This window comes from Pelobates fuscus, chromosome 7 (genome assembly GCF_036172605.1).
Source record: "Pelobates fuscus isolate aPelFus1 chromosome 7, aPelFus1.pri, whole genome shotgun sequence".
Classification (NCBI taxonomy): domain Eukaryota; kingdom Metazoa; phylum Chordata; class Amphibia; order Anura; family Pelobatidae; genus Pelobates; species Pelobates fuscus.
Window position 1 is genome coordinate 168,947,993 of NC_086323.1, and position 17,320 is coordinate 168,965,312.

Consider the following 17,320-nt stretch of genomic DNA (forward strand, 5'->3'; position numbering starts at 1 on the left):
GGAGTGCTTTAACCCCTTAAGGACACATGACGTGTGTGACACGTCATGATTCCCTTTTATTCCAGAAGTTTGGTCCTTAAGGGGTTAAGGGTCTGGAGTGTCCCTTTAAACATTTATTATTATGAGATGCTTGTAGAGAGTTGTGAGTAGAGCTCTGATGTGACCGATGGTATATGGGTCAATAAAGTGTAGCTGATTAATTGAATTGAATATTGTATTAAAATAAAAAAAAGCACTTACAAGGTCAGCTGTAGGATAGCTTTAATTTGATGCGCTTGAGGATATGTAGTATACCTCTTGGTCCAGGTGGATGGTCCAATGTATGAAGTAAAAACAGAATAAAACACTATATAGTGTTGTAAGACTTAAAGGACCACTATAGTCACCCAGACCACTTCAGCTCAATTAAGTGGTCTGGGTGCCAGGACCCCCAGGTTTTAACCCTGCAGCTCAGAGAAACTGCTATGTTTACATTGTAGGGTTAATCCAGCCTCTAGTGGCTGTCTTCCTGACAGCTGCTAGAGGCGCTTCCGCGACGCTCAATGTGAAAATTGCATGAGCACGCAGATGTCCATAGAAAAGCATTAAGTAATGCTTTCCTATGGGCGGTTTGGAAGCGCGCGCAGCTCTGGCCGCGCATGCGCATTCGGCTCCATTTGGGAGCTGATGTCGGAGGGGGAGAAGAGGTCACCAGCACAGAGGGAGCCCTGCGCTGGATTAAGGTAAGTGGCTTAAGGGGTTTTAACCCCTTCAGCCCAGCGGGAAGGGGGACCAAATGACTACATAGTTCCATGAAAACGAGTTTGTTTTCCTGGCACTATAGTGGTCCTTTAATCGTGAAGTGTGTCCCAGTATGGAACTAGTTGATAACTGTCGATTGATACAAATATTAAGGTAGTAGCGATTGCTTACCAGGTAAATATTCGTAAGAAAAAATGATAAAATTAAAAACCAAAAAAGCTTTAATTAATGTAAATGCAACAACAACTTGTCTAATTTAGATACTATGCTGCTGACCTGCACTGTATATTGAGTTTTAAAAACGACGCTCCTTTGACATTATAAACCAAACAGTACTACTAAATGTTTTCCAAGACTGTACTATGAACCCTTCGGACGATAATCTGTGCATCAACAATATTTTTGTTCATACAGACTTGACTATATAGTATTGACATTTTAAGCAGTCAGCCCCTTATTGACTATCTATAGGGACTCCAGAACAGTTATTTATTTGAGCAACTTAAGTTATATTTGTTTACTATCACCAAAATTTACTTTTAACGATTTGTCATTTCATGTACATTATTTAAATATTTACCTAGTAAACAATCTATTCTACCTTAATATTTGTATCAATCGACAGTTATCGACTAGTTCCATACTGGGACACACTTCACAATTAGGTTTCAACCCAACCCCTACCTCCCACCCACCCCCCCTCCCATCTATAAGTGTTCCCTCAAATATTTGACTCGTAAGAGAAAATAAATAACTATATAGTGTAGTAGATCAAAATAGCATGGGACAATTATATAAGTGAATAGAATTGCACTCACATGTGATGCAACTTCCTTAACGACTCTTTAAATAGTGTTAAGTGGTATGATCCCCACTATTCCATTCTCCTTGTTCCGTATACCATCTGAGGACACATCAAGGCACTACTCCCCCATCTCCCTATTAGCATCTCCGATTATATCAGAAAAGAGAGTCCCTGGACTGGGTTCTTGAGCCGCCATCTTCATTTCACCAGTATCCATTTTACGCTAAACCCCTCCTTGTGTTTTCTATTGATTATTAAACCTTTCTTGGGAATGCTCCTCACCCTCAATTTTCTGGTGGATTGAATGATAAAGGTCCTGCCCATTGTGATGTTGCAGAATTCGTTATTGTGTAATATTTTTCATTGGGAGAAACATGGGAACAGTAGTGTTAATGACTACAGTTGTTTTTATTGTGTAAGCCATTTGTTGTTCGGCAGCAGTTTACCAAATTTTAGAGCTCAGACATTTAACGGTCAAATGTACGTTTAGAATATTATGAAGTTTGACCTTGAATGTCTCCAGATTTTGTTTTGTTTGCTTATCAAAATATACAGCTTGAAAACCAGACAAGTTGATCTAAATGCATCAACTTGATTGTGAGTTCAGTAATAAAGTCTGAATCTGTAGGAAAATTATTTCCTGTTCAAGACCCCAACAAAGTCTTGGGTTATCAGATGTGCCCAACACATTGCAAATGGCTAATGACCATAATTTTACTCATCATTAAACATCAACAACCATTTTGAACATTGTAATATATTACTTTTTTTTTGTTTGTTTTTAGTTGAACAAATCCGTAGAATCCTTGATTACCTCCAAACTGTCAAACTGCCTGGTAAGTTTGGGCAGAACTCCTAATTTATTTATTTATTGTGAGAACCAAAAAGCATTGACAAACTTTTTGAAGGAAAGATTTTCTCTGTAACCACCCTGTTAAAAACCTTGTTTCTGAATAATGTCTATATACACCACAATGTTTTTACTCTTATCATCAGTAGAATGAGTTTTATTTTAGCGTGGGGGGTCGGAAGGGAGAGAGAATGATCCTTTGGCTCAGCTGTTTTGTCCTAAAATCTGTAATTTTCTATCTAGTGACTCTCTAAAGCAGAAACTGTGCATGAATGTGTTTTTAAAGGAACAGTCCTAGCACCACTGTAGTGGTTATGGAGCCAGGAGTGCCCTAGTGCTATCCCACAGTGACATATTAAACTGTTTTAGTGAAATTTGACATGTTATCATGGTTACCGCCAGGCACCCAATGCAATATCCCGCTGCATTTGGTCTTTTTCTGCAGATGCAAGATGTCTGTAAAATAAAACATTGCCGAGAGCAATTATCTAATTATCTGTGAGCGCTCAGCTGACACAGACCGTGAGCATGGTCCAGCTTCCACTCTAGAATTTCATACTGGAGAAGACTGGATGTGTCAGATGAAGCTGCGGGTGGGCCATAGATAAATTGTCAAACTGTGCACTCCTGCCACCATAACCACTCTAGCAGGCTATAGGTTTTATGGTGCTTGGACTGTTCCTGTAAGCAGACAGTGAAAAGTATCTATATAACTGTGGAGCAAAATGATCCAATTCCAGTAAAATGAGCCAATGTGTTGAACAAATATCAATCAGTCCCTGACTGGAGAAAAGGTTTGTATTTTGTTGTCATTTTGTTTTTTTTTTGTTTTTTTTAATTTAGCAGGTTTACCATCTTGGCCAAAACGGAAATAGCAAAGAATTTCAATTCAGGAGTTCGTAGTATAAGACATAAGCAGAAAATCTGTAAATGTGAAGAATTTGCACAAAAAGGCAACAAACAGTATTGTATGCCTTAACCTTTTAGCAACCAGAACGGTTTCACATCCACAGCAGGCAGCCTGACCTGGAACTTTATCAACGTGCCACTTTGAACAGACCTGTGCTCAAAAATATGTTGAAATATATGTCTCTATGGTTTATCTGTTGTACTATTCAATCCAATTGCACAAACTGACCAAATATTGCTCACCCCTGCTCCAATTCTTTAATTGTCAGTGTTCATTGGGTGCCAATTAGGTCTAGGCAGAAAGTTCCCACTTATCAAATACACTTTTTACCCAGCCTTATTAACCAATAGTATATACTCCTGCCAATCCACTAATCATATAGTAAGATGTCACATTCCTTCTGTCTTACTTGAAATGCAATATACTGCGCATTGAGCGTTCAAGTATACATCCACACTAAATCGGAGCGTATTAAATATAACGTGAACTGCTTTAGAGTTGTAGATCTGTTAAAATAAAATGTTAACTATAATGTATTTTTCTACCAATGTAATAAAGACTGTTCCCAGTATTAACACCAAACTTGCAGTTTATTGAACTTATATTATGTTCAAAAGAAACGTAACTTAAAAATGGAGGCAAAGAGTGGAACTGAATCTGTTTTTTAATGAAATAAAAAGGTGATTATATGGTTACAGTAAAAGGCCCTCCTCTGTCTGTGGAAAGCCGCCGGGGTCTAAACAGAGTTGGTTGTCTGGGATACGGCAGCTTTGACTGCCTCCACAATGGCATCCTTGTCAATGCCAAACATCCTGAGTAACTCAGCAGGTTTACCACTGCGGGGCACGTGAGACACTGCCAGGGATTTGACTGTGATACCCGGCTCACCGACCACTGCAGCCGATACTGCTTCTCCAATCCCTCCTGGATATAGAGAAAGAAAACCACGTAACCATTAATCCCTTCATAAAATGTTTACATCTTCCGCTACCACAGCTCTGGGAAATATGATTATGGGACAATTAACATGAAGACTCTTCTCTTACTTTAAACCACTGCCTCATTTAAAGTGTGCTCACTAAACTATGGATTTAAAAAGCTAATTTTAATATTTAGGCCCAGATGTTCCTAACTTTAGCATTTTAGCTTAATATTACCAAAGCTGGTTTTCAATTCACTAATATTGCCCAAATATCATTAACCCCTCACCCACTCAGCATGGGTGGAGGGTTACAGAGAGATCAAAGAGCACGATTCTTTTTTTTTTATATATACTTAACCCCTCCTAAGAGTCCTAATGCTCAACAAACAAAGTATATGCGCTCCAATTAATCATACACTAAATAAATCAAATATAAAATAAACTTTATATTAAAATCAGGAATGGTTAGATGCAACCTATTGTAGAAAAAAATGCTTCGGCAACAATTCTGCCAAACACTTTGTAATAAGCACAAATGTATCAGTTTCGGGGAACAGTAAATATCATGCCACAAATCCTAATCCCAAAAGGTAGGCAGATGCCCACTCTAATTACTTGTCTTGGTTAAGGTAGTAGTAGAGGAAGCATGACAGTCAAGTCCTTCCCACATAAAATGATTAATTATCTTCATGTTAATGTGAAGGGTTAATAACAGCTGAGTAGGCGCTGTCTGTTCAATGTCTGTGTTTTGTTTTTTAGAAACATGCAGGGCATGCGTGGGAGGGGTACTACTGGTAGGTTCCTATTTTATCGAAGATGGAATATTAAACGATTAACAGCTGTAGCTACCTTACAAGCTTGGATGGGCGATAAGGGGGACAAGATATCTTCCATCCCACCACTAAGCAGACATTCACTAGAGGCAATTGAAACCTGCCAGGCATAGGTGGGGGGACCAGAGTCAGGCCCTTCTATAATAGCATAAAAGAACACACCAAGCACCATAATCACTGCAGCCACTATGGTGGTTATGGTGCTGGGAGTATCCTGGCACCTTCCTAAAGTAACTTCCCGCTGGGCGCCTGCGTTAACCTCCACTCACCCTCACGGTAGTGATCCTCCACAGTAATGATCCGTCCCTTGGTTGCCTTGGCGTTCTCAAGGATAGTCTTTCTGTCCAGTGGTTTGATGGTGAATAGATCAATGATTCGGATATGAATATTTTCTGTGAGAATAGAATGCAAGAGATATTTAGAGGTATATTCATTAAAGACCAGACTGTAGTGAAATACAATCTTAATTGGAAAATCTTGGCAAAAATTACTGATCCGGAAAATTTTCCAACTCTGTTTCGGTCACAGCTTGACTATTTTAGCCTTCATATGGATTTCCATTTACTGTAATTTGCAGTTTTATGAAAACAATTCATGTATAAACAGCATTTGTTTCCTTAAATTTACAACTGAGAAAAATATATAAATCTTAAATGTACTTATGTTGGCCCTTTATGAACAATAAATAATAATTTGAAGAAAAGAAAAAGAGGAAAAGGAGGAAGTAAAGTCAAGTGTGTCACCCATCCAAAATAAAATGTAGACTAATCAGAGCATATGCTTGTTATCAAGATAAGAAAAAAAAGGCCTGGAGAAACCCCAGAATATGACAACGTGTAGCAAACCACAGTACTACACTTCCACACTTAACACGTACACATCAATATAACAAACTTGGGTAATTATGTATAAAAAGGGATCTGAACATTGTTGTTCAATATATCAAAAAGTGGCATAGCCCCTAATTTAATATCTGCTGATTCCACTGGATTGTGTGGTGACTGCACCACTTCTAGTATTTTAGACTTCTTTTTAAAACACAAAACCTTTCATACATAACCCCCTTAAGATTGTTTTTGAAACATTATTTTACCTTTTTTAAGCTGCTCAGCTGCAGCCAGGGCCTCGTGAAGCGTAACAGCAGCACCAATAACCGTTACTTGATCATCCTTGCTGTGTGCAACCACCTAACGCAGGAGAGGAACAAACACAATGAGACACGGAAATAAGTAAAATTACTCAATTTTGTACCTTTCCCCCCAAAATGAATACATGTTGTTGTAAATTTCTCTACATGGAAAAAGAAAATAACAATTCAAAGGCACAGAAACCCCTTTACCTCCAGAAGTCCTGCGGTGCCCACATAACCATCATACTAACCTTTGCTTGTCCTACTTTGAATTCCTCATTGCTGCTGTAAATAACTGCATTTTCAGGGCGACTTGTCCTTATAAAGCATATTCCCTGTTTCACAAACAAGAAAAAAATATATAGATTTATTTATTTAAATTATAAAACTATCGGGGCTTGTCTAACCCATTAAATCTCAGAATGATTTACTATTTGTTGTTTGGAATAGTTCATGTGAACCTCAAACATTATTCCCTAAGGATGTACCATTCACACTGATTCGTCATTCCTACACATTCATCTGTTGGGATCAACTCGTAGGATGGTTTATAATATTTGGGAAAATGTCTCTATGATGATATGAGGGTTTTATTAATGTTCTCATAGAACAGTGGAATGTTCCTGGTGATCGCAACACTTGGAAACACATTGCTATTTCTAAAGAACCTCTAATGTTTCTAAGACTACATGCAGTGTCATACAATTAACCACAAATAATGACAATGCTTAATGAAACTTCAAATTTGGACCATTTTAAACTCTGGGTGTTACTAATCGGAAGGATTTACCTTTGTGTTTGCAGCCAGTTCTACAGCTTTTTCTGTAGAAACCGCATCACTTGGGTAAAATACTGTTGCAGTGGGAATAGTTCGAAACAGAGCGATATCTTCCAAACCCATTTGAGATGCCCCATCCTCCCCTGAAACAAATGACAATGGGGTAAAAAAAAAAAAACATTTGCAAAGAGGTGGATTTCATTTTAAGTTAAGTTAAGTTAAAATTCTTAAACCCATTCATGAAACCGTTATATCTGAATAGAACCCAAAAACCATGCCTTAAAATATGCACCAAAGAATAACACATGCATGATAATTCATTAAAAAAAAAGGAATTTTAGCAAATGAAGGCCTTGATTTAATATTTTTGGATAGACTTTTCAACTGATTTAATATTGTTACATGATTTATCTACAAAACTTCCCATAGACTTTAAGGGCATCTGCCATGCCAAACAACGAATGCTTGTTAGACTGAGCATACAATTCTGTCTATACAGTGTGCTAGCAGTTTTTTAAAATAGTTTTTTCTCGAACAGGCAGTCCTTCTGATCTCCTATCCATAGCAACCACAGTGGCTATGGAAACTCCTTAGCCAGCGCTTTTAGATGGATAGGAACAGAGTGACATGACAGCACTGAGGAGGTGGCGTCACTGAGGAGGTGGTCAAATCAATGAAAACAGTGGACCAGAGTATGAGTGAAGGACGGCCCGGAGGTAGATGTTACATAGAGTATCACCCTCGAAGATGGCAGCGCAAGAAAGGAGGAGATGTGAATAACTCTCTTTTACACTGAATACGCCTTGTATCTTTGTGATATATAATGTATTTAATGTGCATGGGAGCTATTTCAGGTAGGTTTATATTTAAGTCCACTTTAATGGCTTCTGTAGACAAATTATTTTAAAAGCTTATCAAAAAATATTAGATTAAGGCCTAAATCTGAATTGAAAAATTAGGCTACATTGGCCAATCTGTGACTGTAGTTGAGTTGGAAAATTTGAAAAAGATCAACTATTTGTACCTCAATTTTCCAGTCTGCGTTACTTCTCTAAGATTTTGTGCTTTGTGAATAACTGTTTATTTATGCTGAAAATTCTTCTACATCTCCAAGCACCATGACCACTGCAGTGGTTTGTTGTGGTCATGGTACCTAAACTCTGTGACGAACTGAGCCTCGTCACGTGTTCTTGGAGGGGGCTGCTGGCCAGCCTCTTGCCCACCGATTATGGGTCAGGGCAGTGACTAAAGACCCATATGTTATTCCCCCTGGTTCGGCACTTTCCATTCATGTGCATAGAACCAAACGCTAGCTCCTTGGCGGCCATTCGCATGGGCCAAAACCACAAATAGACATCAGGGGGACTTAGCCACGAATGCCCTGGAACTATTTTTGGCATGGAAGACTTTGCGGTTCCAAGGCTATCCTCAGCAGCACTGAGCCGCGATTCTATGGAACTATTTTTAGCATGGGACCATGAGTGCGGACGGTCAAATTATGACTTGCAGGAAAATCCTGAACCCCAGAACCGATCAGGGTGATTTTTGGATATGTTGTTCACCCAGATCAGGGCTATCAGGGGACAATTGTGTTTTTTTTTATATATATTAAGGTACTTTTGGGAGTTTTGGAAATGTGTGTTTGTTGTGCCTGGAGATAATTTAGTTTAATACAGTGCTTGACTCAATTATCTCCCAGGCACAGGGAAGGGATTGACCTATTTTGTATGGGAGTGTCCTGGACCTGAGAGCCAATGTATTCGTGTGTATGTTTTTATTGTAGTCTACTCTCAGTCCAGGGGTGAGTGCCCCTTTCATGGGGACCTGCATATAAGGCCTGTTGTGGCTGCAATTAAACAGATTAGTTTTACCCTTCATCAAGTCTAGGCTCATGTTTGGGGGATTGAAGAGCTATATTCACTCTGGGGATTGCTATAATCACTATACTCCCTTGTATCACAACAATTGCTCTTGTAAGAGCAGCCTGCTTCGCTCTCTGGACTAGAAGAGATTTACCCATTGGAAGCTGGATCCTGGTCTTGTGTCCAGGGTGGGTGGAGGACAGCAAGACCCCAACCAAGCTGCGGCGGTTTGTGGGGTTTACAGTGGTTATGGTGTCATGTGCGGTGCTTATGGTACTCAAGGATTACTAGGCAGCAGCGACTGATGGAGGTAGCCAGTCGGGGTTCTAGGCGGTGCGTCACACTCTGTATATGCATCGTTACACTTTCAAATGCGGTACATACAGAGTTTAACCCTGAATATCAATTATGTACATATTCCTATGCCCAGAATTGCATTCATTGGTTGAGAGTGGTCTGCTATTACAGAAGCCGGATGCACATCATTAGAGCAAGAAGGTCCGTTGGAAATCCAGGTACGAAGGCAAACCAGTGCAACACGGTTTGCCCCATTACTGGGAAATGGACAAGGGTTCCTCTCACATCATAACTACTCCATTGGGCTGTACTGGTTATGATGTTTGGAGTAACCCCTTTAATGTTTAGACCTATGATTTACACAGACTATGCATATAAAATTTGCATCAAGTACAGGGAGATGAAGAACAGAGGTAAATGAATAAACCGTTTTATGTGATAAATTTAAGGAATATGAGTTAGTCAGAGAGGACTCCAACTCCTACAACCCTGAGACTACATTACTGGATAAATAATACCAGTAAACAAGTCAAGATAAATTTCTAAGCAATATCCTTATCAGTTGCCTTCCTGGCTCACTAGATTCAACGGAACAAGCAGGCATAGAAATTAATTTAGCAGGTTAGTTAGAAACACACATGTTAAATCAGAAATCTTTTCACAACTTCAAATGTCAAAGTAAGGCACACGGATGTACCTGGCATCCCCAATCTTCTCAGGTTTAGATACAGGAAGTGAAGAGAAATAGGAGAAAGCTAAAAGATAAGGGGAAATCACAAAGCAGAAGTACTGAAACAGCCAGTAGATTTGGGTCAAAAAGTCTGCAGTGAGGCTTATCGGTAATTATTTAACTGCTCAAAAGGCAAACGTGTTGGATAAGTCAGAAGACTAACAGTGTGCCTTACAGTCTTATTTAAAAATGAACTGACACCAGGATTTTAATTATGTTCGCTTATTCCACTATATAACCGAGACAGAGTTGTGATGTGTGCAAAATAGAATTTAATGTAGAAATATATTTTAAAATGTTATGTTTTATGTTGTGTGTTTCTGCTCTTAAAACAGAAATGTTTAAGTCGTATTTGTGACTGCTATGCTTATTATTTCCCATCAAACCACAATAATAAAAGCGTAAAAAACAATACAAATTTTTGAAATCTGTACGGCTTTTTTGTTTTTTGCAACAGGATACCTACATCTTAGCGGTTTGTCAATCATTGTTCTAACCTCTGACCTTTGCACATGGCAGTCCGCACAGACAGAGTACACAAAGAGAAATGAAACTATGGCTTTAATGTTATCCGTGTGGGGAAGCTTTTCAAATGATCTTTCTAAACAAGTCCCCATGAGCGTCTATAGGAAGTTTTGTAGATAAATCATTTGAAAAGCCTATGCAAAAATATTAAATAATTGTATTTCTCCTCATTATGGGCAATGTTTGCCATGGCTTTGCCTTGTATGACCGGAGTTATGATGTAATGTGCTTAATCTTTAATGTAAGTTTAAAATTGTCTGAGTGTCATCAACGGTGTATACCTGATGCAGATCATTTGAATGTGTGTCTCAAGGTGGTAGAACACCTGCACCAACATTTGCCTTTTCTGGGCACGTGGGACACGCACGATTGCCTACATTACTGAATTTGAATCACCTAACATGGACGTAGACACCAGCCATTTGATTAGTTAGTGACCGTTCATAATATAAACAAAACATACGAAGGATATTTGTTAAGACTGGGCTAATGTACCCAATGCAGCGCAGTACATAGAGAAACAGAAGTTTGTGTCACTAACATGCAAACTATAAAGATTTATCAAACGATACAATATGATGTTTGTAGAATATATAATGTCCATATTTTACCGTTTAGATTTCTATAGTTGCCAGTTATGTCATAAGGAAGAGCTATTATAATCCATTAAGGTGATTGCTAACCTTGCCGCTGCAGCTATTTAATACGTACACTACTTAAGAACCTGCAATGACAGATTCACTTAATGTTCTAGTGGCTCCTAGATTAACATCCAGCTTCAAACTCCTGCCCTCCTAATGTGCTCTTGGCCCTGCTGGGGAGAACTTGCTCAAGCAAGGCAATACTCCCCGAGTCCCCAGTGACACCAACAAGTTGGCTTCATTGCCACCGTATCAGTGTCTGAACAGAGGACTGTCACTCCATTCCAACACAGCAATATCATGGCAATTACAGCACTTACTGTAGTTATTGTGTTTGAAAACAGGAGAACATCTGAAAGAGGGTTCTCCTGCTCAACCATGTCACTCAGTTTTCGACATGTCTAATTTGTTTAGAATAACCCTCTATGCTGAGAATCGATTGACAGCTGCAGAAAGGACCATATCTTTCCATAGATTTATTTAAATTGCTATAAATTTGTTTCCAATTCTGCTATTAGATTGTATAAGTAAAGTTTATTGTATTTCTGTTTTATTAAAATGTGTGTAACATGATAGGTATATTTTAACAATTATAATGCAGTTTTACGAATGGTGATTTCAAATATCTACAGTGCCAATATTAAACCCCACTGGCACTACATGATCTACAGTTGGTATATTTTGTATTTCTGTCAAAGGCCAATATCAGGGGTGATGCGATGTAATTTAAGCCATTTTCATAGAGGAAAGAATGCTAGATGACAAGTATTTTTAAGATACTGAAGCATAAAGAGGGATGATCTTCATTAGAACTCTGAAGAGGAAGTGTCAGGGATCTTACTACATATACGGAGCTGTGTAAATAAACAATTTCACCACTAAGAGAGAATTTAAAAGGAGAAAAAATATTTAACAAACATGTTGGTCTTGTGTGGCAACAAAACTTCCTGAAACGTAAAGTTAGGAATTAGGAAACCAAGACCATTACAAGTTACAAAACAGACTGATAGTTTCCTAAGTAGAAGGCATTCTTCAGAAAGAGTGTGGTTTGTCATTTCACCAACACCACATTGCCCTCCAAAAAATAATTACAACAAATAATAGCAAGACAAGTTAGTGTATACCACAATTGATCTCCAGCTCATGTTAAACAATGTTAAGCCTGGACAAACAATAATAATTTGTAGTGTTATAGCTGGTCAGGGATCTAGTTTTGTTTGCCCCTGGTACATATCATCGGCATTAATATCTCTGTTACTAATGAATATAGATAGTAAGTAACATGTAGTGAGATCTGAGCATTTAGCAAAATAATATTGAATTAACTAGCCAGGACCCCTCAACTGCATTAAATGAAAAGAGATAAGTAGAACTTATGCACATTACCCCAAGAATACAGTATGCTGCCACCCTGCCTATGCCTATCATCCTACTATTTTAAAGGGACACTTTAATGGTGGTTATGATGCTAACAAGCAACTGGTGCCGTCTCCCAGTTCTGCTTTTTGAGCTCTTTGAACAAACCAAGGGTCACGCAGGCATTTGGAGTCTGGGGCTTCATTCACTGCAGTGCTTAAGTGGAAGCTGACCCTTTCCAATTTATCAAGTTTGTGTAGCGTTGACTGGTTTGGGGTGATGCTCTCAGACAATCAATAGTGTCCAATTTTAGACACAGGTGACAATGTTAAAGGATTAATAAAGTAAAAAAAAAAAATTACATTTAAAAAAATAACCCTTTCTGTGGTGGTCTGGGCTCCACCCCGCCAAAAATAAAGAACAAAAAAGCCTTAAACTTAATTTAAGGGAGGTTGAACTGAGGGAAGGCTGGTAAATACTGTCCCTATGACAATGCCAGAGGCACTATGACAACTTCATGGTGCATGGTGACCCTTTAATAATGAAGTGCAACTCAAAAATAGTTTACTACAGAACTTCAGGAGAGCACCGGTAGCCTGCTAGCAACATTACCACCACCAGCACCACAGGCTGAAATTGGCATAGTGCTTAGAGTGCCCCTTTAAATATAATTAGGGGAGAAACAGTCATACCTTACCAATACCATACAAACAAAAATACCAGCACCAAATTTTACTAGCCGTGGCAAAGAAAAGAGTTTGTGTAATAGCATCTCACTTATCAATCCCAGGTTAAATGTAACAGAACACAAATAAACTGCATTGACTGGCTTATTTATTCATTGTTACATAAAAGAAATGTGAACGTGCTTGTTTTAACACTGGCAAAACTATTAGACACTCACCAATGGAAACTCCACAGTGTGAGCCACAAAGATTGATGTTGCTTTCCGAAATGGCAGCCATACGAATCTGATCAAATGCTCTAGTGAAGAAAGTCGCAAATGCACTGGCAAATGCCACAGTACGATCCCGAGTGGTGCAGCCAACAGCCACACTTACCTATGGCAAAGATAGAAGGTTAGATATAAAATTATATAAAGATATAAGGACAAAATAGATATTTTGAGATGTTTGGATTTATTCACAGAACTGTGAATTTTGGATAATTAAATTGGGAATTGCAAGTTTAGGGCAAAGGAAAAACAATCTATAACTCTTATCTTTCCCACAAATAGCACATTCTTGCCAACATTTTGAACATCTGGGATGTTTCATTATGCTGCAAGCCTAGTCTTCACTAATTACCGGTATGCCAGTAATACCGTTTGGCAAAGTCTATTTGTGTATAACATTTATTTCCAGAAAACCTGTAAGTCAAACAAAAGCAGAATACTGAATTACCATGTTTTGTTCAGCAATGTAGCATTCAATGTAGCGATCTGGGTATTCCTTCTTGAAAAGCTCGGCAAATGTAGAGTTTTTGGTATCGCCATCCAGAGCAATCACTCTGTTATTTGCCTTGCCCAGCTTGGCAAGGGCGAGACCATATGCCTTGCGAGTGGCAATCTGCAAAGAAAAATAGAATTTCAATTTATTTTTTCCAATTGCAAGTATTCAAAATGAAAATGCTCAAAAATGTCTAATATTGTGTAACTTTGTATTTCCATGTGCCCTCGCAGGACAAAACCATTGCAAATACTTGGTTTAATAAGTTATAGAATTGGCATATACCATACAAAAGCATAATTATTAGCAATTGCTAGTGTAATGAAAAAAACTGTTATATCTTTCATTCATTCTTAATTAGATTCTAATTCTTTGAGAAGTTAGATTTCGAACCTGTCTCCTAAACTCTAAAGTGTTATTAACTAAAGTGTGAATAGTCTAAATTTAAAGTAGATTCAAAGAGATTTTCAAATTTTAGGGCAAAGTAACTGACCTGATATTCTGCGAATATGGGCCACCTGCTTCAAATTCCTTTTGCCTATCTAGGCACCCTTGTGCGTAGCATACAGAGCCTGGTACGGCTCTGCAATCTGTGAGTGCAACCATTAATTATCCATATATTTAGATATTTTTGCAGTCTGCACTATGTGTTGTACTTTTTTATTGTTTCAGGCTCCACATTTGACATTCTCAAACAATTCTGTTCATAAGTATATCTTTTTTCTCTGTATGCACTAGAAGGGTGTAGTTTACTTTGTGTTCTGTCCCATTGTGTATGTTTTTGAGCTCGATGAGCTCTCCCTTACCTTTTCTCCAAGTTTGAAGCTGGGTGGTGAGGACATTTTAATGTTCTTGATGCTGACAGCGGGGGCATCTTCCTCCGGGGAAGCAGGTGACAACTTCTTCTTGTTGCTGATTTTACTCTCGATCTCTTTAATAGACTTTTCAGCCAAATCTTTAGGAAGGGGTTTGCCATGCCAGTTTTCCTTATCTTCCACACCTGCAGAAAGAATAGGGATCACCATTTTTCATAAACTCTCTAATACGATTAACCTCCAAGAAACCGGTCACTGATTGCACAAGATCCCCAAATAGTGATATTTTCTACTGCACCAAATGTGTTACTTTGCATATGTGCATAACACTACTTTACCAACCATATTAATACCAGCAATGCAACTACAAGGACCGAACATTTAGCTGTTAGAACACAGGGCTCAATAAGGTTTGACTGGTCCTAGGCTCAAAATTGACTTTTACAATGCACCAATAATGGGTCAAATTTAATAAACGTTTAGAGATAACTTGTGTTTACATCTTCTAGTGCATATGGTGTATGCATCATTGAGAGATTATCACAGTGGCAGTGAATGAGAGCTGCCTAATAGATTCTACATGATAAGCTTGGGTTGACATAAATCAATAGAGAAAATCTTCACTGGTTTTCCTTCAATCATTTTAGGCAACACATGGCTCTCTCATTACTGGAGAAAAATGTTTTAATAGTATGCTCTCTGCTGACTTATTGAAGACAGGTCTTCTGATTAGCTGTGAGTCACAGTGAGAGGGAAAATGCATGTATCTTATAATGTATATGCTACGTTATTACCATAAAAAAGAGCATTGTAAAATAATATATACTTCTTACAAAAAAATGAATAAAGCAAGCCTAGCTCAGCCCTAACACTTGGCTTAAGAATTATACCAGATATTCGAGATACTGTTACAGGCACTCCTCACTTACCGACCGGGTTCCGTTCTTACGACCCGGTCGTTTAACGAATTGGTCGTTAAGTGAGGATGCGCTAGCGAGCATTCCCCGGAACATAGACCAGTTCACTAGCGCAGGGAATAGCCGAAATCTATATTCGGGGAAAATTCTCCTAATGTGGGGAATCCCTCAAATCTCCACGCTAGAGAGCTGGTCGTAAGTGCGAGCGGTCGTATAACAGGACGGTTATAAAGTGAGCACCACCTGTAATTAAAAGCAGGGCAATGGTGGCACATAGAAGAAGAAAAAACAACTTATTGAGATGTGACCTTGAAGGAAAGAATTTTGTCAGCTAAATCTTCTTATCCTTAAGAGGAAGCAGTAGTCCCTCGGCATTGATGTTGTGGGCCATATCTCCCATAACGCACTTACAGCCATAATGCTGGCAAAGAATCAGGGGAGATATAGTCCACAACAATTTGTTTTTTAATTGACTAGGATTCCGTTTTTAGTAACAAACACCTATGTAATGTACAAATAGGTTTTGCTGATTGTTGGGTTTTTTATTGCTGATCTTGCAACAGGAACATACTGCTCAAGAAATGCTCTTGCGATGTAACATTCTGCTAATCTATAGAAACATTTTTAGCAATGCATGTGTAAATGTAATTAAAGAACCTGTCACCGGGGTTTAATTAGCATTTTCTCTGTACCTGAAATCCCTTTGCCCTTGAATGTCTTGGCAATGATGGCTGTAGGTTGATTCTTCACTGGAGTAAAGGCTTTGCACAGTTCCTCCACACTGTGGCCATCCACAACTACTGTGTGCCATCTGAAATGAAAATAGTCACCAGGAGATGTTAGAATGTATAATATTTAGAAAAGGGAAAACTGCTCTGCAAAGTCCACACCATACAAGCCCCAAAATATTAGTTAGCAATGCAGTTCAATTAAAAAAACAAAAGAATTAAAAGAACTGATCAACACAGATTTACTATCTAGCCATCCATCTAGTGTTAAATTTAGCAGGAGGGAGGGAGAGAAGGTAAGAGAGAGACAGAGCGATTGCTGCATTGAGATAGAAATCTTTAATAACGGCCAAAAACCAAACATGGCTGTACTAAAGCATATAAAGAGCTTTGCGACAGTGTGATAAGTACAAGATAAAAGCATTTCTCTATCCCATGTCCTACCCATCCAGCGTACCCATTTATATTTTTAAAGGATGAAACTATTAAGTTTTGCTTGCTATCTAACTTACCTTGGTAGACACGTAAACACTTTCATTACCACCAGGTTCTGGTTGTTGTTTGGCTGTTAGTGGTTACAAACTAACCGATATTGTCTGTTTATTCTGATATATACATAATGCATGCAACTCTGTCACTAAAATAGAGTAATCACTACAGGATCAAACCCATCAAAAAGATATATCATTTAAATAATGAAATGAAAGATTTTCAAAAATAAAAGTCATATTTACTTAAGATTATAATTAGGAAAATTCCTCGGGACCTGAGGGGAAATGGTCGGTCATAATGGGATCAGCTAAAAGTTCAAGGACACTAATCAACATACCCGAAAGCCTCACAGCGTTTTTGGTAGATGTCCACTTTGTGCTGCAGAGGAGCTGGGTCACTTTGACCCAGGCGGTTAACATCAAAGATGGCCACCAGATTGTCCAGCTTGTAAAATCCAGCAAATGCCATGGCTTCCCAAACGGAACCCTCTGAGGACTCACCATCTCCGAGCAGGCAAAACACTCGATAACTGAAAAACATA

At 38.5% G+C, this 17,320-nt stretch overlaps 2 protein-coding genes across 4 annotated transcripts in view; one reads left to right on the forward strand and one right to left on the reverse strand.

The window, feature by feature from the left end:
- Nucleotides 1-3,889, forward strand: part of TMEM40 (transmembrane protein 40) — an 88,445-nt gene extending 84,556 nt beyond the window's left edge. For all 3 annotated transcript variants that reach the window (XM_063426913.1, XM_063426915.1, XM_063426914.1), the window contains 2 exons: nucleotides 2,332-2,382; nucleotides 3,240-3,889. In XM_063426913.1, coding sequence (XP_063282983.1) covers nucleotides 2,332-2,382; nucleotides 3,240-3,271 — 83 coding nt within the window. In that variant the 3' untranslated portion in view covers nucleotides 3,272-3,889. The remainder of the gene's footprint in view (nucleotides 1-2,331; nucleotides 2,383-3,239) is intronic.
- Nucleotides 3,890-3,952: 63 nt separating this feature from the next.
- The window catches only part of TKT (transketolase), a 34,518-nt gene continuing 21,150 nt past the window's right edge, over nucleotides 3,953-17,320 (reverse strand). Inside the window, exons 5-14 of the mRNA XM_063426912.1 lie at nucleotides 17,117-17,308; nucleotides 16,252-16,370; nucleotides 14,634-14,827; nucleotides 13,783-13,947; nucleotides 13,284-13,440; nucleotides 6,981-7,111; nucleotides 6,442-6,525; nucleotides 6,155-6,248; nucleotides 5,331-5,453; nucleotides 3,953-4,230 (exon numbers count right to left, since the gene is read on the reverse strand). Coding sequence (XP_063282982.1) covers nucleotides 4,043-4,230; nucleotides 5,331-5,453; nucleotides 6,155-6,248; nucleotides 6,442-6,525; nucleotides 6,981-7,111; nucleotides 13,284-13,440; nucleotides 13,783-13,947; nucleotides 14,634-14,827; nucleotides 16,252-16,370; nucleotides 17,117-17,308 — 1,447 coding nt within the window. The 3' untranslated portion in view covers nucleotides 3,953-4,042. The remainder of the gene's footprint in view (nucleotides 4,231-5,330; nucleotides 5,454-6,154; nucleotides 6,249-6,441; nucleotides 6,526-6,980; nucleotides 7,112-13,283; nucleotides 13,441-13,782; nucleotides 13,948-14,633; nucleotides 14,828-16,251; nucleotides 16,371-17,116; nucleotides 17,309-17,320) is intronic.